Below are 24,016 nucleotides of genomic sequence, written 5' to 3' on the forward strand. Positions count from 1 at the left end.
TCTCTCGGAGAAATGGCAGCCTCTGTTAGTTATGCTAACAGGCAATAAAGATATCATTTATATATTTGCATCGGCTATTCAACAAAGCAGGTCTGCGATGGGGATTCTTGTGTCTTAGTGCCAGTTGCCCGTCCACTGTCAGAGAGACAAGGTGATGACAGTTATCACCCTCCCCCACAGGAGGAGAGGGTGTGTGTGATGCTGCCCCAAGGTTTGTTGAGGAGGAACAAAGGAGTGTGAGTGGCACTGAGAGCACAGACAGGGGAGCTGGGGGTTTAGAGCAAAGCTCAAGTGTGTGAACATGGTGGGGACTTAGCCTTGATGCTCCAGTGGTGGTCCACAGTATCCGCAGGTTAGAAATGCAGGATCACAGGCTCCACCCCAGACTTGACAGAAGCTGCAATTTCACAGGACACCTAGATAATTCACACTCACATTTAAATGTGAGAAACACTGGTCTACAGAACTGGCAATTATGAATTTGTAACATGTATACTTCTCCAAGGGTATTATTACATAGTGATCCCCCAATGCTCAGTGTAACCACCCCTTACATTTACTCAAAAGTATTTTATTATGAGCTATGATGACAGCTGTCTAAGAATTCACACACTGAAAAGCATTAAGGTTGTCAGAACTAGGTGAGGAGGTTAAGGGGAGAGTCCACGGTCAAGATAGACGCTAAGCAACTGAGCAGGAAAAGTGGACTCCCAAGAACACCAGAGAAGTAGTGGCATTTTGATGTAATAAACACTTGACTTGAAAGAAGGCAGTGGTGAGAGCTGATGTTGGGGGGTTTGGGAAAGGGGATGGACACCTGGATAAGGAGTACTTGGAAGGAATATTATCACTCCTTACAATAATTTGAAGTTTTTCAGTTCAAAAATGATTGGGGCGCCTGGGTGGCTTAGCCGGAGTGCCACATCAGCTGAAAGCTGAACATGAAGCCTGCTTAGGATTCTCTCTCTCTCTCCCTCCCTCCCTCTGCCCCTCCCCTAAGTGCATGTTCTGTCTCTCAAATTAAAAAAAAAAAATTTTTTTTAATACTTGCCTTTGAGCACTAGACATCTCAGGAACTTCAGTAATTAGTGCTTGAGGTTAATATTTTATCATGTTTTTTTAGTCATGTCTTTTGGTTTTGTTTTGCAAAAACTCATCATTTTAAAAATTGGCTTTGTTTTGATCCAGCAGCCCTCTGCTGAGATGTTCTCTCCCTCTCCTCCTAAACTGTCACGTACCAGTATTGGAAGAAGAGGTCTCTATGGGACCAGTTCCTCAGCGTACCCTAAGTACTTTTTCCATGATCGGGAAGAAGTCGTTAAAGCCAACGTTTGTAATCCTTTGCAAATCATTAAAATAATACGTGAAAATGAACACCTCGGATTTCTTTATATGATCCCTGCAGTGCCAAGGTCTTCCACTGAATATGATACATATAACCTCAAGTGAGTTCTCTTTTATGAAGCAATGTATTCAACAGTAAAAGCTTCAAATAAGATCGCAAATGTTATCCATAATTGATTGGGTATTAATGGTAAATATAAAATATAATTTTGGTTATCACCCAATGACAAATGAATCATAATCACAATAATTTTATTTTTTCCCTTTAGCTTTCTTTTACTTATAGACAATATTTTATAGAGTAGCACACTTTTGTGCCTCTTCTATGTATTATGTAATGCCATATATTTTTAACCAGTATTACAAAGATAATTTTGATGTCTTGTGATTACTGAGAAAAGAAGAAGGCAATGCGTAAAAAGTAGGTGCATGATTTGTGTTACATGTTCTTTCAACTTTGCTTAGTAGAGTGGGAATAAGGATTTTTTTTAAATAAAAGGAGCTTGATAACTTAAGGTATTTATATAGATGAATAACATACATACATTCACATAGACTATTATTTCTAAGCACACATTTGTTGTTAAAATAATTAGATGATTTGTACAAATGTGGGTCTGTGAATTGCTTTAAAGTTCAGCACAACAGGTAGCAGAACTTAAAGTTGATACTGGCTTTCCTCCATTGTTGTTTGGTTGAGTTGACAATTGTTGTTGAGACAGTCTTTCCTGGAAGCTGATAGTAGTTTAGCTTTACCACCAAATTCTTGGAGCTACCTTCCCATTCTCTGCTGTGTAGGAAGATGAAAGGAACTCCTAGGAATTATCTTCTTCTCCCTTTCTCAGCCCTGTAGTTTTGACTGAGTCGGGTAACACTGAAGACAGCACTCCTTCTAGGATTGAGAGGGAGAGAAGAATAACATTTTTAAATGATAGATTTATTATAAATCCTGAAAGAGCTTAATTAGAATGAGATATAATTTATAGAACGAACAGATAGGCCTATAAAAATCCAATCATTCAACAAAATGTATTGAGCACCCAACTCTATAGCATGAACTGTTCTAGGTGCTAGAGAGATGTTAGTGAGCCACCCAGATCAAAATTGCTGTCCTCGTGGAGCTTGCATCTTAGTAGAGGGAGACAGTAACAAACACAACATCTGAGTAAATTACAGAGAATGCTGGACGGTGATAAGTTTTACAGAAAAAGTAGAGCAGAGCGAAGGAGATTAGGAGTTCTGGGGAAGAAGTTGTGAATTAGCTGGGATGGTCAGGGTAGGCCTCATTGACAAGCGGCTATTTGAATAAGGACTGGAAGGAGAAGGAGTCAATGATGTACTGACAGAGAGAAGAAAGAAGCATTCCAGACTGCAGGAAAGTGAATACAAATGCCCCAAGTCAGGAATGCTCCTGGCATGTTCAAGAAGCAAAGACTGTAGGAGAGTGAATGAGAGCTAGAAAACAGACCATGAAGGGCCTTGACAGTCATCCTATGAACATTAAGTTTTACTTTGAGAAAAGTGGAGAACCATGGATAGACTTCAAGCAGAGAAGTGTCATGATCTGAGTTACATTTTGAAAAGGACTGCTCTGGTTGCTGTGTAGAGAATATTTCTTCTTGCTTCTCAAAAGCAAGAGTTGAAAAGGAAGACCAATTAGAAGGCTGTAATGATTCAGGTGAGAGATGAAGCAGGAGGAGGTGATGAGAAGTGGGTCGAATTCTGGAAATAAGTTGAAGGTCAAGCCAACAGGATGTTTTTATGGACTGTATGCAAGGTGGGAAACCAGAGAGGAGTCCTGGATGACTTTAATGATCCAGTTGACTGGGCTCAAGAGGAAGGTTAGAGTTGCTTGTATCTGAGACACAGAAAACTGAATGGAACAGATTTATTGGGGAAAAAAAAGAGTTTGGGTTTGGACCTACTAATTTGGGGATGCCAAAGATATGAAAGAAGTGAGGTGATAGATGAAAGGAGAATTGGGGTCTAGTGAGGTTTTTTTTTCTTTTTTAAGATGGGAGAATTAATATAGAATAGAATTTAAAGACCTTTGATGTAAAAGAAAATAATCCCTTTAATAGTATTGTCATTCCCACCACTGCCTTACTACTTCTTTTTAAAAATTTTTTAAAATGTGTATTTATTTTTGAAAACAAGAGACAGAGCACAAGTGGCAGAGGGACAGAAAGAGAGGGAGACACAGAATCTGAAGCAGACTCCAGGCTCTGAGCTCTCAGCACAGAGCCAACGCGGGCCTCAAACCCACTAACTGTGAGATCGTGACCTGAGCTAAAGTTGGACACTTAACTGACTGAGCCACCCAGGCTCCCCAAGCCTCCAACTCTTGATTTCAGCTCAGGTCATGATCTCACAGTTGGTGACTTCGAGCCCTGTGCAGAGCCTGCTTGAGATTTTCTGTCTTCCTCTCTCTCTGCCCCTCCCCCACTCATGCTTACTCTCTCTCAGAATGAACAAATAAATATTTTTTTTTAAAATCATGTAATTACCCAGATATCAAGAAGTGCCATTTGTGATATTCATTCCCCACTATGAGAGGAGTCAAAGTTTGCCAAATGTAAAATGATTTTCTATTAAAGATGAATATGGAAACTGTGCTTTTGTCCAATTCAGGAGATAAATTGTATATCTAGACTAATGAGCACTGTACTTGGGGAATTGAGTTGATATTTTATACTTTTTTGAACTGATAGTAGTGATGCTTGATGATAATATGCAAGTGCTCATTTAAGAAGATAGAGTTTGGGGGGGCGGTAGTGCCTGGGAGGCTCAGCTGGTTAAGTGTCCAACTTTGGCTCAGGTCATGATCTCATGGTTCGTGGATTCGAGGCCCATGTGGGGCTCTGTGCTGAGAGCTCAGAGTCTGGAGCCTGCTTCAGATCCTGTGTCTCCCTCTCTCTCTGCCCCTCCCCTGCTCATCCTCTGTCTCCCTCTCTCTCTCAAAAAATAAATAAGCATTAAAAAAAAGAAGAAGATAGAGTTGGAATCCTGGTTTATTTTATTACATTTTGGGGTTGATGTTAATTTTTCCTCCCTAGCCTGAACTCCAGATGTTATAAACCTAATGAAAAGATAATCATTTGGGTAGCACAAACTTGGTAGCAGCTAAATTGAAAGTTAAAACTAGTTATAAATACTGGGTCAGTGACATGAGGACATGTTATATACTAAACTCCTTTTAATAGTAATGTGATAAAATATGTCTTTGCATAGTTTTCAAGTGTAGTAAAATACGTCAGATGTGAAGTTCTACAATGATTATCTCTCTACCATGATCCCTCTCGGTGAGAAAATAGTTCTGTTTATCAAGTTTATTCTAAAATATCAACTTAGTGCTATATGTTAGGTATAATGATTTTGTCAGGAATAAGCTTCAAGGAGATGTCTAAATATGTTGGAATATCAATCTGAATAAGTACACAACTATATGCTGCAGATTATTTTGCCCAGCAAAGGGGCATAGTGGTGACTCTGGTCAGCTCTGGGGCAAGTAAAGAGGAAACTAGGTAAAGAATCAGGAACTAGGGAGATCATGAAGAGCATAGAGAACAGAGAATAGAACTGATCAAGACAAAATAATCCTGTTTTGTTGGGACTGAAGACCTTGAACAAGAGTGATTGTAACTGAAGGGTAGCTATGAGATATGGGGGAGGATTGTTGGCTAGAGAGTTGGATTATATATCCACTTTGTGTGAGAGCACATGAAAGTGAATCATCATATTTTATGTCATAAAAGATCATTAGTGTTCACTTTGTTCTAGGCAAATTATTTATGTATGTCATATCATTTAATCCTCACAAAATACTATACGATAGATACAATTATTATCTCTATTTTACAATGAGTCACAAAATGGTTAAGTAACTGCCCTAGGTCTTACAGTAAGATAGCATAATACTCTCATGGTCCATCCATGTTGTTGCAAATGGCAGGATTTTGTTCTTTTTTATGTCTGAGTAGTATTCCACTGTGTGTGTGTGTGTGTGTGTGTGTGTGTGTGTATACACAATTGCTGGGTATACACACACACATACACACACACACCATCTTCTTTATATTTCATGGACACTTGAGGTTGGTTTCATATCTTGGCTATTGCAAATAATGCTGCAGTGAACATAGGGACACATACATCTTTTTGAATTAGTGTTTTTGTTTTCTTTGTATAGATACCAAGTAGTGGAATTGCTGGATCATATGGTAAAATCTATTTTTAATTTTTTGAGGAAACTCCATATTGTTTTCCATGGTCGTTGTACCAATTTACATCCCCATCAACAGTCTACAAGGATTCCCTTTTCTCCACATCCTCACCAACATTTGTTATTTCTTGTCTTTTTGATAATGATTCTGACAGATGTAAGGTGATTGATACCTCATTGTGGTTTGGTTTGCATTCCCCTGACGATTAGTGATGTTGGGTATATTTTTATGTACCTGTTGTCCATCTGTATGTCTTCTTTGGAAAAATATCTATGCACATCCTCTGCCCATTTTTTATTTGGATTGTTTGGGTTTTTTTTTTATTATTGAGTTGTATGAATTCCTTATATTTTTTGAATATTAATCTCTTACCAGATACATGGTGTGCAAATATAGTCTCCTATTCAGTATTTTTATTTTGAAGATTTCCTTTTTATTTTCCTTTTTATTTTGAAGATTTCCTTCACTGTATTGAAGCTTTTTAATTTGATGTAGTCCTGCTTGTTTATTTTAGCTTTTGTTTCCTGTGCTTTTGGTGTCAAATCCAAAAAAATCATCACCAAGACCAATCTCAAGGAGTTTACCACCAATGTTTTCTTCTAGGAGTTTTGTGGTTTCATGTCTCATATTCAAGTCTTTAATCTATTTTGATTTAGCTTTTGTGTTTGACGTTAGATGGCAGTCCAATTTCATTCTTTTGAATGTGGCTGTCCAGTCTTCCCAGCACCATTTACTGAACATGCTGTCCTTTCCCCATTGTATATTCTTGGCTCTTTTGTCATAAAATAATTGACCATATATTCAGGCTTTTATCTCTAGGTTTCTTATTCTGTTCCATTAATCTATATGTGTGTTTTTATGCCAATACCATATTGGTTTGATTAGTTTAGCTTCCTAATATTGTTTGAAATCAGGGAACATGATGTCTCCAGCTTTGTTCTCAGAGTGCTTGGACTATTTGGGTTCTCTTGAGGCTTGTCCTATTTCTGTGAAAAATGCGTTTGGAATTTTAATAGGGATTGTACTGAATCTGTACAATACTTTGAGTGGTATGGACATTTTAATAATATTAAATTTCCCAATCTATGAGCATGGACTCTCTTTCTATTTATTTGTGTCCTCTTTGATAGTGTATTCTTAAAACTAGAATTTTACTAGAGCTATAAGATAAACACAGTGGTCAAAAGGAAAAAGATTAGACTACACTGTGTATTAACTAACTTGAATTTAAAACATAAATTTAAATTTAAAACAAGGAAAAAGATCAGAAATTAGGCAACATAATTAAAAACATCTCACACTTGGATTTGTGAATCATAGTAATGTTCCAGTCCTTTGCCTAAATATCTCATTTGTATGGAAATGTTATCAAATGAATCAGTAGTTACAAGCAAGCTATATCAACACCTTACCAAAAGATATCCACCATACCCAGAAAAGGATTTGAAGTTTTTAAGGCATATTGAAGTACAAAATATGAAACCAAATTCTGTTTTTAGATTAATATCTCATCAGTAAGCTTAAGAAGCTAGGCATGCAAGAACACACACAATATCTAATGTCAGAATAACTCACTGTGGCAGAATTGCGATTTTACCAACCTGTGTAGAAATTTTTTCATTCTATTTGTTACCAGAAAAGCAAAGGAAATCTATCAATAATGCCACTAGTAGATCAACAGATTAGATAAGAGAGATTAACACACTCCAGGACATGATTAAAATTTTACTGCAGAAAAGGAGTTTTATTGAATATTGATGCATCTATAGATATTAGTAACTGCTAGATAATAATGCACTATTTAGAATCACTGAAGTGAAATATTGGAAGAACTTTGTCATGGGGGGGCGGAATCCTACTGGCGATGAAATATTTAAGGCAAATAAAACATTATAGAAATACTTCTTAAAAACATACATTATATTTAGAGCTTATTCTGAGAATCCTGCATTCAAATAATACATTGTTTTATTTGCAAAGGAACTCCCATATGTAAATGTTTCCCTGCTGTTATGAATTCCAAACTAAATATTATCAAAACTGTGACTATAATAAAGTCCAAGACATAACAGAAAATATGTGAGCAGAATACCACTCTTTGCTTTTTAAAAAATTAATTTATTGGGGTACCTGGGTGGCTCAGTCAGTTAAGCACCCGACCTCAGCTCAGGTCACGATCTCATGGTTTGTGGGTTTGAGCCCCGTGTCAGGCTCTGTATTAACAGGTCAGAGTCTGCAGCCTGCTTCAGATTCTGTGTCTCCCTCTCTCTCTCTCTGCCCCTCCCCCACTTGCACTCTGTCTCTCTCTCTCAAAAATAAACATTAAAAAAATTAATTAATTAACTTATTTTTAAATTTATATCCAAGCTAGTTAGGATATAGTGCAGCAATGATTTCAGGAATAGATTCCTTAATGCTCCTTACCCATTTAGCCCATCCCCCCTCCCACAACCCCTCCAGCAACCCTGTTTGTTCTCCATTTTTAAGAGTCTCTTATGTTTTCTCCACCTCTTTGTTTTTATATTATTTTTGCTTCCCTTCCCTTATGTTCACCTCTTTTGTATCTTAAAGTCCTCATATGAGTGAAGTCATATATTCGTCCTTCTCTGACTGACTAATTTTGCTTAGCATAATACCCTCTAGTTCCATCTACATAGTTGCCAATGGCAAGATTTCATTCTTTTTGATTGCCGAGTAATACTCCATTGTATGTATATACCACATCTTCTTTACCCATTCATCCATCAATGGCCATTTGGGCTCTTTCCATACTTTGGCTATTGTTGATAGCTCTGCTATAAACACTGGGGTACATGTGCCCCTTCAAAACAGCATACCTGTATCCCTTGGATAAATACCTAGTAGTGCAATTGCTGGGTCGTAGGGTAGTTCTATTTTTAATTTTGGGGGGAACTTCATTCCAGAGTGGCTGCACCAGCTTGCATTCCCCCAGCAGTGCAAAAGGGATCCTCTTTCGTCACATACTCGCCAACATCTGTTGTTGCCTGAGTTGTTAATGTTAGCCATTCTACATTGACAGGTGTGTGGTGGTATCTCATTGTGGTTTTGATTTGTATTTCCCTGATGATGAGTGATGTTGAGCATTTTTTCATGTGTCTGTTAGCCATCTGGATGTCTTCTTTGGAGAAGTGTCTTTTTTTTTTTTAAATTGATATCCAAGTTAGTTATCATATAGTGCAACAATGATTTCAGGAGTAGATTCCTTAATGTCCCTTACCCATTAGCCCATCCCCCCCCCCCCACACACACAACCCCTCCAGTGGTTACTGTTTGTTCTGTTTGTTCTCTATATTTAAGAGTATCTTATGTTTTTCCCCCCTCCCTGTTTTTATATTGTTTTGCTTCCCTTCCCTTGTGTTCATCTGTTCTGTGTCTTAAAGTCCTCATAGGAGTGAAGTCATATGCTGTTTGTCTTTCTCTGACTAATTTCGCTTAGCATGATACCCTCTAGTTCCATCCACATAGTTGCAAATGGCAAGATTTCATTCTTTTTGATTGCTGAGTGATACTCCATTGTATATATATACACCACATCTTCTTTATCCATTCATCCATCGATGGACATTTGGGCTCTTTCCATACTTCGGCTACTGTTGATAGTGCTGCTATAAACGTTGGGGTACATGTGCTCCTTCAAAATAGCATACCTATATCCCTTGGATAAATACCAAGTAGTGCAATTGCTGGGTCGTAGGGTAGTTCTATTTTTAATTTTTTGAGGAAGCTCCATACTGTTTTCCGGAGTGGCTGCACTAGTTTTGCATTCCTACCAGCAGTGCAAAAGAGATCGTCTTTCTCCGCATCCTTGCCAACACTTGTTGTTGCCTGAGTTGTTAATGTTAGCCATTATGATAAGTGTGAGGTGGTATCTCATAGCAGTTTTGATTTGTATTTCCCTGATGATGAGTGAAGCTGAGCATTTTTTCATGTGTTGGTTGGCCATCTGGATGTCTTCTTTGGAGAAGCATCTATTCATCTTTTGCTCATTTCTTCACTGGATTATTTGTTTTTTGGGTGTTCAGTTTGATAAGTTCTTTATAGATTTTGGATACTAACCCTTTATCTTATAGGTTATTTACAAATATCTTGTCCCATTCTGTTGGTTGCCTTTTAGTTTTGCTAATTGTTTCCTTTGCTCTGCAGAAGGTTTTTATTTTGTTGAGGTCCCAATAGTTCATTTTTGCTTTTGTTTCCCTTGCCTCCAGAGACGTGTTGACTAAGAAGATGCTGCGGCTGAGGTCAAAGAGGTTTTGCCTCCTTTCTCCTTGAGGATTTTGATGGCTTCCTGTCTTGTTTAAGTCTTTCACTCTTTTTGAGTTTTTTTTTTGTGTGTGTATGATGTAAGAAAGTGTTCCAGGTTCATTTTTCTGCATGTTGCAGTCCAGTTTTCCCAGCACCACTCGAAGATATTCTTTCCTGCTTTGTCAAAGATTAGCTGGCCATATGTTTGTGGGTCCATTTCTGGGTTCTCTTTTCTGTTCCATTGATCTGAGTGTCTGTTTTTGTGCCAGTACCATACTGTCTGGATAACAGCTTTGTGATATGTCTTGAAGTCTGGGATTGTGATGCCTCCAGCTTTGGTTTTCTTTTTCAAGATTCCTTTGGCCATTCAGGGTCTTTTCTGGTTCCATTCAAATTTTAGGATTGTTTGTTCTAGCTCTGTGAAGAATGTGGTGTTATTTTGATAGGGATTGCATTGAATATGTAAATTGCTTTGGGTTGTATCAACATTTTAATGATGTTTGTTCTAATCCAGGATCATGGAATGTTTTTCCACTTTTTTGTGTCTTCTTCATTTTTTTTCATAAGCTTTCTATAGTTTCAGTGTATAGATTTTTCACCTCTTTGATTAGGTTTATTCCTAGGTATTTTATGATTTTTGGTGCAACTGTAAATGGGATCAATCTTTGATTTTTGTTTCTGTTGCTTCATTATTTGGTGTATAGGAATGCAATTGATGTCTGTGCATTGATTTTATATCCTGCAACTTTGCTGAATTCATGGATCAGTTCCAGCAGTTTTTTGGTGGAATCTTTTGGGTTTTCCATATACAGTACCATATCATCTGTGAAGAGTGAAAGTTTGACTTCCTCCTGGCCAATTTGGATGCCTTTTATTCCTTTGTGTTGTCTGATTGCTGAGGCTAAGACTTCCAATACTATGTTGAATAACAGTGGCGAGAGTGGACATCCCTGTCGTGTTCCTGATCTTAGGGGGAAATCTCTCAGTTTAGAATACCACTCTTTGAATTCAGCTTTGGGAAAATGATATTGGAAATGGGTCTCTAGTGATTTTTAGTGATTGTAATGGATTTAAACCTAAAGAAAAATTCAGTCAGAGTAACATCTGTCTGTGTTTCAGAGAAAGCTTACCATTGTTTCTGAAATACTTGAAATGTTTGGATTTTAAATCAATTTGCATTTCACAAGAAATTTCAACACTGCATTTATCAAAGGGGAAAAAGGGAAAGCTATTAAAAGTGAAGAATGGTGGTACCTTTGGTTCACAATTTCAAGAGAACAAATTATCCAAATTCTGGTTAATGGAAAAGGGAGTTTCCATCCATAAGAGACAAAGCAATAAATCATCTGCTATTTGTTGTCTACTATTTCTATAAACAAAGTTTCTCAGTAGTGGTGGTTGTCAAGAATTTGAACAGACCATTCATCATGTCTTGATTTAGAAATGCAGGTGGCTACTTCCAAACAGTATGGTCACTGCTGTGGCTTATGAGCTAGGCTTTATTTGGAAGTTTTATCAAATTCAGTATTGAATATTTCCCTAAGATACCTTGTGTGTTGTTTTTCTTGTTACAATAGAAAGAAATCAGAATTAATGCCTTCACCAGGGTGCCTTTCAAAATGTCACCATTGTATGGATTTGTTAGAACACGAAGTTTAGGAAGCATTGTTCTAGAGGACTGTAGGACAATTTTCTCTGCATGAGAATCTGATCTTGGTTAACTCTGAAACTCTGTTTCCCTGTATCCTGATAAGAGTAGAAGTCAGTTACTTTTAGGCAACATTGCTTATGATAAAAATGACCCCTGATTTGTGAATGATATCTGCACTGGGGGAGACAAAATGAATTCTAAATAACTGATGGGGAGCCATAGCTTTGGACTTACCATGGTGCAGCAACTCTTTTTCTGGGCATGCCTCTATCAGGAAGCCTGAAATCTATGCTTATAGAGTTATTGCAAGACATACTGGCTCATGTGGTAATAAGGCTTTTAAGCCAGGGTGGTTTCCATACCCACCCAGTGTGGATCTCATCTCCTTGCCTCTGAGTTGTCATCTAGGGAGAGGGTAGCTCCTGGGTGGCTGATAGATTCCTACAAGTAGTCCCATGGAAGAGTGAAGTCTGATGCTGCCTTGATGGCGAGAAGTAGTTCCTGCCCTATGCTCTTCCTAAGTAGAAGGGTTCCAAATATAGTTTATGAAAGTTTTATTAACCTGAACATTTAGCTGAAGCTAATAAGATTGCCTGGTGGAGCAATATGTAAGTCTTTTTCATGCTTATATATAAGGAGCCATTGTTGGTGTTTGACAAATGTGGACTTTTCTCCCATTTCTATAGAACCTCTCATCCCACTTCTATGTGTCTATATTTTGCTATTTTTTTGTTTTGGTCATTGAAACATATATACACTTGATCACATTGATGAGGATACTTCTATAAAGTCATAGCGGTAACCAGACTTTTACAAAGGTGAATACTGTTACACAATACTACAAACACCAACTCTTAGCATGTGCCAAACACTGTTCCAAGTTCTTCATATGTATTAATTAATTTAATCTTCATAGCAACTCTGTAAGGTAGCCAGTATTAATAGATTCATTTTACAAATGATGAAACTGAGGCAGAGTTGGCCAAGTTTGACCAGCTAGTGTAGTGAACTGTGGGGCTGGAATTCAAACCCAAGTAGTTGGGCTTTAGAACCCAGCCTCTCATACACTGTGCCTAATAAACTCATTCTAATAATGACTTTTCCTGTCACTTGCATCACACATGCTGTGCTAGGCTGAACTGTGTGCTTTCTGTACATTAATATTATTTTGTCCTCAAAAGAACCTCCTTAGAAGGGCATTCTCTATAGTTGAAAGGTGAGGAAATTGAGGTACAGATATATGAAGGACTTTGCTATTTGATATTGTTTCGTGATTTGCAGATAGAAGTTCAGAATTATATCTGATGTTCCCTTCTTTCAATTCTATGATTTCATCCTCTGTGCAATGTCGATTTTCAAACCATTTAGTGAGTGGATAAATTTAGTGAGTGGATAAATCAGAATGTATGGCAGAGCCCTTCCCAAATACCAAGCATTTTTAGGGTCTATAAAGCCAAGAAAGAAGACACAAAATTTCTTCTACCTAAATGTTGCCTAATGTGTATTTCTAGGACCATTATATATAAGTGGTATTAATAGGTAGATGGTAAAAAACAATTATTCTGTGATCATATGCAATTAAGACACATTAAATTAAATCACTGGTTCTCAACCTGGGAGATTTTGCCCCCCAGGAGATATTGGGGGATGTCTGCAGGCATCTTTGGTTGCCATAACTAGAGAGGATGGTGCTGCTGGTGTCAAGTGGGAAGAGTAAGGGTAGCTGCTAAACAGCTGGCGGTGCACAGGACAGGCTCACACAACAGAGAGTTACCTGGCCCAACATGTCAGTAGTGCTTAGATTGAGAAACCTCAGGTTAAGTGATGCTAATTACACATTTCTGTCCTGTACGGCCAATCAACTCTTTCTTGAGGGACACATGCTGGGATTGGGACTCTGTGAAACAGAGTTATGTGGCTTGGGCTGTTAGGACCATATAATCATCCACACCAGGCTCAGGCCATATTACTTTCCCAATGATCCAGTTCTCAGATGGTTCCTAAGCCTATTATGTTAAAAGTATTTTTTTTTAGGGGCACCTGGGTGTCTCAGTCAGTTGAGCATCTGACTTTGGCTCAGGTCGTGATCTCATGGTTCATGAGTTCAAGCCCCACATCAGGCTTGCTGCTTTCAGTGCAGAGCCTGCTTTGGATCCTCTGTCCTGTTTGCACTCTCTCAAAAATAAACATTTTTTAAAAGTATTTTTTAAGTTTATTTATTTATTTTGAGAGAGAGAGAGCAAGTGTGTGCACCCAAACAGGGGAGGGGCAGGGAAAGGGGAGAGAGATCCCAAGCAGGCTCCCCGCTGTCAGCAGAAACCCAACATGGGGCTCAATCTCAGGATCCCTGAGATTGTGACTTGAGCCAAAATCAAGAGTTGGAGACTTAACCCCCTGAGCCACCTGAGTGCCCTGTTAAAAGTATTTTTAAAGGAAGCTTTTTAAATTTCAAACTAAAGCTATTCTGTCCTTTTAGTGAGATTACCTGTTTAGTGACCTAGAACAGAAAACACAGATAGATGTTTGGTACTTTCTCAAATTTCAGCATTGTGGTTTCTGTGTGAAGTCATAATTACAAAAAACTTTATAGTGAGGTTATATGTCCTCTGTAATAACAGATCATTTTGAAACCACATTATCAGAAACCTTGCCAAGTTGCCTAACACAATGACCATTTTCTTGGGCTAGTCCATAAAGAAATTTAAATCTAATGAGTCAAATCTCAGCCAGCACATGGAAACATTAAAGGCACCTCATATTTGCACTTGGAATAATAAAAAATACTCAGCTTCATATTTTCTCCCTACCCTCTCTTCAAACACACACACACACACACACACACACACACACACACACACACACACACGCACAAACATGCCCTGGTAGTATTCTGGGGCTGTGACAATTTAATGGGTCATGATTTTATTTCACACAAAAATTTGAGGAAACTAGGGGTGCCTGGGTGGCTCAATTGGTTAAGCGTCTGACTTCGACTCAGGTCATGATCTTGCGGTTCATAGTTCAAAACCTGCATCAGGCTAATCTGCTGTCAGTGCGTAGCCTGCTTTGATCCTCTGTCACCCTCTTTCTCTGCCCCTCCCCTGCTTGTGCTCTCTCTCTCTCAAAAATAAATAAACATTAAAAATTTTTTTTGAAGAACCTAGAAGAGTGGTTCTCAGACTTGGCTACTAATGAGAATCAGCCAGGCCCTACTCCAAGACATTATTTAATTGATTTGTGGTGAGCCTGAACAACAGTATTTCTTTAAAGCTCACCAGATCATTCCAGTATTTAACTCAATGCTGCACTCCCATGGACTTTGAGCAGCGGTTCTCAAGCAAGCCCTAGAGGACTTGTTAAAACAGATGCTTAAACCTCTGGAGTTTCTGATTCAGTGGGTTGGGAACGTAGCCTGGGAAATTACAATTCCCATGGGATGCTTGTTGCTGCTGTTCCAGGGACCTTGCACTGAGAACTACTGGCCCCAGAATACTCTCTTATTACAGAAATTTGGATGTTTCTTCTTAGTTATGCTTTTGTTTAATTTTCTAGGTAAAAAAGAGTTCCTTATCAGATATTATACCCTTTCTGGTTAGTCAAACCAGAAGCAAAGTAAGTCATTTCTCTTCTCCTCTTTAGGTTAGGTCTAAACCCATACAGATTCATGATCTTGACCATCATCAAACAAATTGAGGTTTATAATTACAGAACACAGGAAGTAGCTAATTTCTTTCCAGGCAGTTGCCTATTTACCTTCACCCAATTAATATGCTCAGATTATAACAATTAAAACTGTATAATTATGAAAATAATAAGAGAACTTAGATTTGCATAGGGCCATATGAGCTTATCTAATATACTCCACTACCTTAAAGCAGGTAATTACTTGTTTGCTTGTTGAAATCAGAAACTTGAAGGCGATAGGAAGAGAGAACAGGGTGAACAAAGACATTTGTATGCATTCAAACATGGCCTAAGGTAGATATGATAAATCAGCCTGACTAAAAAGGGCAATTTGTGGGACAGAGTAGGAACTAACATGAAACAAGAGGAGAGTGCCAAACACCTGGCAAAGTAATTTGGATTTGATGATATAAACAGTAGGAGGCTATTTAAAGTTCTTGAGCAGGAAACAAACCATGTTTCTGCATTATTAGTCTTACTAGACTGGTTTCAAGATGATCAGAAGCATTTTCAATCTGTGTAACAACAGATAGAGCTGCTGTTTTAAATAACAAATCACACTGAGATATCATCGTTTTTGGAAAATCAAGGAATTCTAGGAAAAGAAATTAACATTTTTAGAACCCCAGTAGGCACAATTTGAGTTATAACTTAAATAAACAATAATAAGACAATTTATGACCTACCACAGGGCTGTGTAATTCTCATATGCCATATGATTCTCTCAAATACGACATAACCTTTTGGAGTTAACAGAAGCCTTGGAGTCTAAGTTTAATTTCAGATGGATAGATATAGGTTCTACAGTAAAATAGTTTGACAGAGGACTCCCTGATTCTACATTGAACAGCAAGAAAACACTCCAGATATTTTTTCCCCATTAAAATATAGTAAAATGTAATTTTACCCAAGGTATTCATCTCATCCTAATTAGTTAACTATCCAAGCGCCTGTTTAGTTGATTGAATCATAAAGCCGTTTTGTTTATCAGCAACGTAGGAATTTTATAGCACAGGACTTGAACAAATGAAGTTCTCGTTTTAAACCCTGAAGTAAATTTTTGTATTATTTCCTCAATGAAAGGAAATTTTTTTGATGAAAGAAATATCCAAAGCAACTATCCAAGAAGCAGCGGAAGTTAAGGGTGAATCCTGGATGCCAAGAAAGGCTGAGTAGGCAATTATGAGCATAGATGTGGTGTGGTGGGTCAGCTCCTGAGATAGATGAGCAGTCTGAGGCATAGTTGTGAAGTACAAAGGCTCAAGGAGTAGATTTGGGTGGTACCCCCCCTCAGTAATGAGCTGGAAAGTCTTTTTGTTTGTTCAGAGGCATTTTACTTAGACAACTAAAACAATGAGATGTTCCGAAGCAGTGTACAAGAGAAATCAAACCAATTTATCATGAATTCCCTCTTCTTTACAACTAAACCAAATAAACAAAAAAAGCCTTTCTGCTTTAGGAGAAAAATCAAAAATAGGCCAATGTATTTTTCTTCTCCATGATAACATGAACAGCTACAAGAAATCTAATTGTAATAGGAGAAATTGTATATTGGCTTACACATATTCATTAAAAAGACAACAGGCCATTATACCACAAGAGCCTAATTCCACCTGCCTTCATCTGATACCCGTGTGTTTTCACATACAGGTAACACCAAGTTATGAACTGGAAAGTCTATGGAGAATAGGATTACAGAGAACTGTGGATAGTCCCTCTTAGTTTTACAGAGCTTTCCTTGACCTTGCTGCCCCATCCATCTACCAAGAGAATTGGGCTTGAAGAAAGTCCCTGCTCATCTTTAATTGAATAATTTTGTTAAAGTTATGAGAAACAAGACCGGTTTTTGGAAACTTTCAAAAGGAATGGATGGGAGAGATATGGCCCACCAATACACACCATTATAAAGGAAGTTTGAGAGAAAGAAGGCAATGTGGGATTTCAAGTTAAATGGGCAGCAGGTGGAGAAAAAGCTTTCTACAAGCTAAAGGGAAACTTTCTGCAAGTTAAAGAGAAGTTTTGCATGTTTTTAGATGCAGAGGAAAAGTCGCTAAAAGCCAGGAGGGTTAGAAAAAAGTGAGGTGAAACCTCTTCATCTCTGGAGGAAAATTTGAGATCCACTCAGGATCTGGAGCGTAGGCACACAGGTATGATGGTTTTCAAGTGAAGGTGTGAGACAGTACTCACTTTATGACCACCTCATTTTTGTTGGTTGCTTTCAAATAAAGTTCAGTGGTTCACAAACATTACTGTGTATCAGAATCATCCAGGGAGCTTGGTAAACTAGAATCTTGATTCTCATACATAAGGATTCTGATTCTGTGTTGGACCCAGAAATGTGGATCCTTAATAAGCAGCCCAGATGATTTTGATGCTGGTGATCCAGTCTTTGAAAAAGACTAGTGTGTTCATTTGTTCTATGCAGAGTAGAAATGTGTAGAGGATGAAAAGGTTTAGGGGATTGAGAATGAAGATCTTAAATAGTAAACTGCAAATAAAAAAGATTCCTAAGTGGCACCGAGCACCAATAAGTTATAATTCAACATCATGGACCACACCTGCCACCTTCTAGAAGGGTCTTTAGAAACAGACCAATGAGAGCAAGTTTTCCAGACATACACAAAGACCATAGTGAGCTGCTTGATCTTGTCTTTAGGTTGGTTTGATGGCTGATATTATTGAAACATCTGAAGTTAATTACAGTTTCAGAGACAAGTTAAAATTTCACATTTTGGAGAGAATAACCCCAAGAATGTCCTAATTATATCTTCAGCTTTCGACAAATAAAAAAGGGAAAAAAATATGTTTTTCATACACCTCACCAGCAACATGTAATACCTGGCATTTTCCCAGACAGTTCTGGTGTGAAGTTTTAATTAGAACACAGGCAAACAGATAGTGGAATTAGATAAAAGCTGAACAGGTTGACATTTTCTGTTGTGGCACTGAAGTAGGAGAGTGACCTTCAGACTCCTCTCCATCAGCTCCCCACCATCAGCTCCCAGACCGCCCTTGTGTGCTCCCGTGATCAGGTCTTGGCTTGGAGTTTTGGTGGTTTTGTTTTTTGTTTGTTTGTTTCCCCATTCTGGTCCTGTATGCCCTAATTTTAAAAAGATTTTTCTAGCTCAGTTTAATTAAACATAAATAGAAATTATTCCAATGGCTTTTAGTTTTTTGATTAACAGACCCACAACATAAGAGAATTTTATTCCAATTTCTTTAAGAGTTATAAATATGTACATCAATTTGTACACAGACAACAATTTCAGGGATTTCACAGATGAACTGAAGGCTATGCTAAAGAGCCATGAACTCCAGGTTCAGAATGCAGAGCTAAGGATCAGGGGAGAACGTAGACAAGAGAAACAGTTGATTTTCACTGGAGTGTTCCTATCTAGTCTTTGTCAGTACATATAATTTTTGCATAGTTTTAACACAAAAAAAATTTGCAGTTTTATTTTGCAGCTATTCCTTATCTTAATAATCTAGAGTACTGTAGAATATTTATAAATTTTATCTTCCTAAATTTTAAAACATATTCTAATAACTTGCTATATCACAATATGTTTCACAATTGTTGTATTATTGGATATTTAAGTTGCATCCAGTATTTCAATGTTATGGCTAAAATTACCAAAAAAACAAAAAAACAAAAACAAAAAACTTTGTGCCTACAGGCAAGTTCTTGTTTTAAGAAACTTTAGAGAATCAGCCTTTTCTATTCTCATTACTTTGCTTCCTTCTGTCCTTACTCCTGTCTTTATCTCACTTGTTTTTCTTCCTTATTTGATCTGTTTCCTGTTAAGCATAAGGGTGAAGAATGCCCTTGATGACAGTTGAAAGGGGAATATCTTGAAATAAATAGGTTCTCAGTAATAACTATTTTGTTCTGTGATGAACTGGGCATATTTTTTCAATTTAATCTGGGTCTTGATTTGAATCTTATTTAATTCATCTTTTCTTACTTTGATCTTTCTCACAATTCTTTCAATACTGAGTAGTGTAAAACTCTTTTATATTATTATTGAATAGTTTCTAAACAGCTAATAATAAAAACTTATTTTCAGGTAACTTTCATACAGAGCTATTATGTTTTAAATATCTGTTATTGAGTTGTTTTTGTAAAGATCATGTAACTGAAATTATCAAGCATATTACCAAGGTTGTAAAATCTTTAAGACCTAAAATAAGTACAACTATTTTTTAAACAGGAGCTCCTCTTTCTTTTCTTAAGTAATTTATTCAATCTAAAAATAGTTTGTTAGAATTTTTAACAATTTGAAATAATATGTCTTTTCAGAAATGTTTTATCTCTTTAGGAAAAAAATCAATGCAATTGCTTGACTTTGTATTGAATACTTCATTTACTTGCCTCAATTTTATTTGTTCATAGAGTTGTAAGTTATGAGAACATCAATAAAAATGACTACTATACTATTAGCAAAAAAGCCGTAACACACATTTATAATGAGGACATTGAGTATATTGAAATTGATCGATGGGAACAGGAGTATCTATATCACAGAGAACTCACTAAAATTCCCATATTTACACTGTTCCGGAAATGGAAGGCTTTTAATGTGTGGAAGAAGAATGTCCGTTCCAAGAAAATCAGTGGTTGTCGACAATCTCTACAAAAAAATTTGTTCATTGTTAATCCTGTACGTATTTTTAATTATATTTTAAAGGAATTACAGAAAAACAAAATGTGAATCTATTACAGGTATTGGTATAGACTGTCCTTGAAATAGAATATTTCATCTTTTTAAGAGAATTTTCATACTGTCTTGTCATTTAAGAGTCTGGCAGTCTAGCAGTGTTTTTACAATTTAACTGGGGTTGCAGAATGCAAAAGTATAAGAAAAGAGTTGCACAGGTCCCCTTCAGTTAGAAGCAGCCTCAGAGGTTTGGATTCATGGCCCCCTTTGTTGCTGATCAGGAAAATGGTATATCCTCTTGAGCAGAGTGGGCTGGCAACCCTTATTATCTCCTTTTATCTTTGAGTCACTCTGGACTTTATGGTCCAAAATAATTGGGGGACCTGTTTTCATGGGCCAGTGCTTCCCAAGGTATCATACCTATACTTTCCTCTACCATGGATTCAGACCCTAGGGAAATTTTTAATCTTTACTTTGCAGAATGGGGTAATCATGGGAAAAGAACTGTTAAAGAGTATATGGCCATATTTAAAATCTCTACCCATTCACTGAATTTCAACTTGCATTAGAAGTTTTCTACTTGTGGAGTGCCCGTCCAGGTCATGATCGCAGAGTTCGTGGATTTGAACCCCATGTCAGGCTCTATGCTGACAGTGCGTAGCCTGTCCTCTGTCTCCCTCTCTGCCCATCCCCCACTCATGCTCTGTCTCTGTCTCTCTCAAAAATAAATAACATTAAAAAAATTAAAAAATAAAGTTTCTATTTGGCCCTTGGGAATAAACTGGAATCACCGTTACGGTCAGGGTCCTCAGCTGTCTATTTCTATGACACTGAGTCACCACCCTCTCAAATCAGAAGCCTCAAGTTTGCTTTTTTACTGCTCATTTCCTTCACTTTCATATGTTGATCTGAAAGATCATTATCAAGATGTCAGTTACACCAAGGAACATTAAAAGTCTAGGGCTAACATAGGTATTAGTGCAAAACAAATGTATGAGATGTGCTATTTCAGGTCATCCATCTCATCAAGCATTCTGGGTTGCAGAAAATATTCTAGTCCTTCTTGATAGTAAGCTCAGCTCCTAGACCTCTAATTTCATTAAGGATCCATCAATCATTTGAACCTATTTTATTATCTTTTTACCACCTTTTATCTTTTGCCATGTCCTGGGCACTATACATTTCATAAGTTTATTACTAAGTATATAAAATAGTTCTTCCTGTATTCGTCTCTAAGATCACCTTGATTGATCCTTAAGGCTTGTTCTCTTATGGGCTGACGGTTGTCCTATCTACCATTCATACCAATAGTGCTTTGACCTTGATAATATCTTCTCTTAAATGTAGCCCTGGCAGACTAGAAAGTTCTCATCCATTTAAGCTTAGATTGACCTAAATAACAGACCCATTGTGTTGGTTTAAATGTCTATTAGATACTATAATTATGCAATGCTTATCACTACTCTTACATTTACAATTAGTTAATTAGGAGGACTGATTTGCCTAGACTAGGTTGAAAGGATCAATGTGGAGAATATATTGAAAATATCTGAAATATTTCTTTTCATGATATTTTTTAGTAACAAACCTTATTGGCACCTGTGCCTACATTTCCTCTTAACAACTTTATTGAAATATAATTAACGTAGTGTACAATTCACCCATTTAAGGTATACCATTTGGTGGTTTTATTACATTCACAGAATTGATTAACCATCACCACAGTCAATTTTAGAACATTTTCATCACTCCAAAAAGAAACCTTGTTTGGGTATCTGGGTGGCTCAGTCGGTTAAGCATCCAGCTCTTGGTTTCAGCTCAGGTCATGATCTCACAGTTTGTGAGTTCGAGCCCTGCATCAGGCTCCACATCGATGGTGCAGAGCCTGCTTGGGATTCCCTCTCTCTCTCTCTGTCTCTCTCTCTGCCCCTTGTCTGCTGTCTCTCTCTCTCTCTCACTCTCTCAAAATAAATGAATAATTTTTTTTAAAAAAACCCTATTATCCATTAGTGGTCATTCTATATTTCTCCCCATCTCCCCCCAGTACCCTCCCTGGCTCTAGGCAACCACTAAACCACTTTTTGTCTCTGTTGGATTGCCTATTCTGTACATTTCATGTAAATGGAACCATGTAATATGTGGTTCCTTGTGGCTGGCTTTTTTCACTTAGCTTAATGTTTTCAGCATTCATCTATGTTATAGCATAGCATTTCTTTTTATTGGCAAATAATACGCTGTTGTATGGATATATATATTTTATTTATCCATCCATCTACTTCCATTCATTGTTCCAGTCCACAAATAAATAGGTTCTTAATAGTGACTGAGTTTTCTTTTTCAGCAACTTGTTAAATTTAAAGTTAAAAAAAATTTTTTTTTAATTTTTTTTTTCAACGTTTATTTATTTTCGGGACAGAGAGAGACAGAGCATGAACGGGGGAGAGCAGAGAGAGAGGGAGACACAGAATCGGAAACAGGCTCCAGGCTCTGAGCCATCAGCCCAGAGCCCGACGCGGGGCTCGAACTCGCGGACGGCGAGATCGTGACCTGGCTGAAGTCGGACGCTTAACCGACTGCGCCACTCAGGCGCCCCTAAAGTTAAAAATTTTAACTTAAAAAAATTTTTAATTCAAAGTTGTCTTGGGATTTTATGTCAAAGCCTCTTAGATCAGCAAATGGGCCTCTCCATTACCATGGTGACTGGGCATTGTAGTCCTTAAGATAACACAATGAATCTTTTAGTAGCCATTCATCATACATAGTGAAATTTAAGATATTTCCCAGTCCTCTATTACTTACCCTCAATTTCTTAGCTAAAAGACACATATTCAAGATAAAAAGATAGACATTCAAACAAATTAAGTCTGATAATTCAAAGAATGCTTTTAGAAAAATTTCAGATGTGTTCCTATTTAATGTATGCACTTTGGAGTTGTAGCTAGAGTTAACATATAGACCTATGTATTTTCCTTAATAACCATTCTTGCTTTCCAAATATTTTTATTCTTTTAAAAGACAGGGTTTTTTTTTAACTAAACAATGATAATTTTTATTTTCATTCAGCATTTGCGACCGGCTCTTCTTAAGATAAATGAATTATGCTATAACTTGAGTTTTATCAGACTTTGTTACATTGAAAAATGTCATACTTATACCCTGCAAGAATTTAAGGCCACACAAATCATATGGTTAGAAGAGGTAAGGAATTTTTGTCTATGGTTTTGAGATTTTTTTTTCTATTGTTGCTACTTTGCTATTGCTAATTATACATATTCATCAATGTCTAGGTGACAACGCGCCTAGAAGAATTTCGAAATGAGGCAAAAGTTGTGGTCAGGAAGGCTTGTCGAATTGCTCTGCATGCCGCAGGATTTATTCCTGATGACTGTCAACATAAACCTGTTGAGGGTATGAAGGGGAAAAAAAACTTTGATAGATCAGAAGTCATGGCTTTCTAAAAAATTAACTCTTTTTTATTCTACTTTTCTTAAGTTCAAATAATGATCCTATTCGTCAGGATACTAGTCACAGAACCTTTATTTCATAAGCACTTTATGGTGGAATCAGGGACTCTTTGCTTAAAGTTATGTCAAGCCTACCAGAACAGACAATAAGTTTGTCAAAATTAAGCAACTGGATGGATCTCAGGTTGGCTCCAATTGACATGAACTGTAAAGAATAACTAAAATTCAGATGGAAAAGGAGGATAAAGCTGTTCCTGGGAAAGAGGTAGCATGGTACACAGATCAAACCCTATTACGGAGAATGTTAATGAACTGTCTGCAGTCTTTCACTGAGTCAAAATCCTTTGATGTGGAATTCTTTTGGATAACTGGGCTATTTTCTAGAGTTTGAAACATCTCATTAACCAAGCATTTTGTTATTTTTGAATTTTACCTATCTTTTTAAAAATTTTAATTCCAATATAGTTAACATACAGTGGTATATCAGTTTCAGGTGTACAATATAGTGATTCAGCAATTCTGTACATTACTCAGTGTTCATCATGATAAATGTACTCTTAATCTCCTTCACCTATTTCCCCCATCCCTCCACTCAACCCCTTCTGGTAACCACCTGTTCTCTATGTTTAAGAATCTGTTTTTTGGTCTCTTTTATTCCCTTTCATTTGTTTTATTTCTTAAATTCTACAAATGAGTGAAATCATTTCATATTTGTCTTTCTCTGACTGA

The 24,016-nt window shown here is 37.2% G+C and overlaps 1 protein-coding gene across 1 annotated transcript in view; it reads left to right on the top strand.

Moving 5' to 3' along the window:
- The window catches only part of DNAH6 (dynein axonemal heavy chain 6), a 222,450-nt gene that overhangs the window by 14,605 nt on the left and 183,829 nt on the right, over window positions 1–24,016 (top strand). Inside the window, exons 4-7 of the mRNA XM_030310984.1 lie at window positions 1,189–1,445; window positions 19,559–19,826; window positions 22,887–23,021; window positions 23,111–23,231. Coding sequence (XP_030166844.1) covers window positions 1,189–1,445; window positions 19,559–19,826; window positions 22,887–23,021; window positions 23,111–23,231 — 781 coding nt within the window. The remainder of the gene's footprint in view (window positions 1–1,188; window positions 1,446–19,558; window positions 19,827–22,886; window positions 23,022–23,110; window positions 23,232–24,016) is intronic.

Source organism: Lynx canadensis, chromosome A3, assembly GCF_007474595.2.
Source record: "Lynx canadensis isolate LIC74 chromosome A3, mLynCan4.pri.v2, whole genome shotgun sequence".
In the NCBI taxonomy this organism is placed as follows: Eukaryota; Metazoa; Chordata; class Mammalia; order Carnivora; family Felidae; genus Lynx; species Lynx canadensis.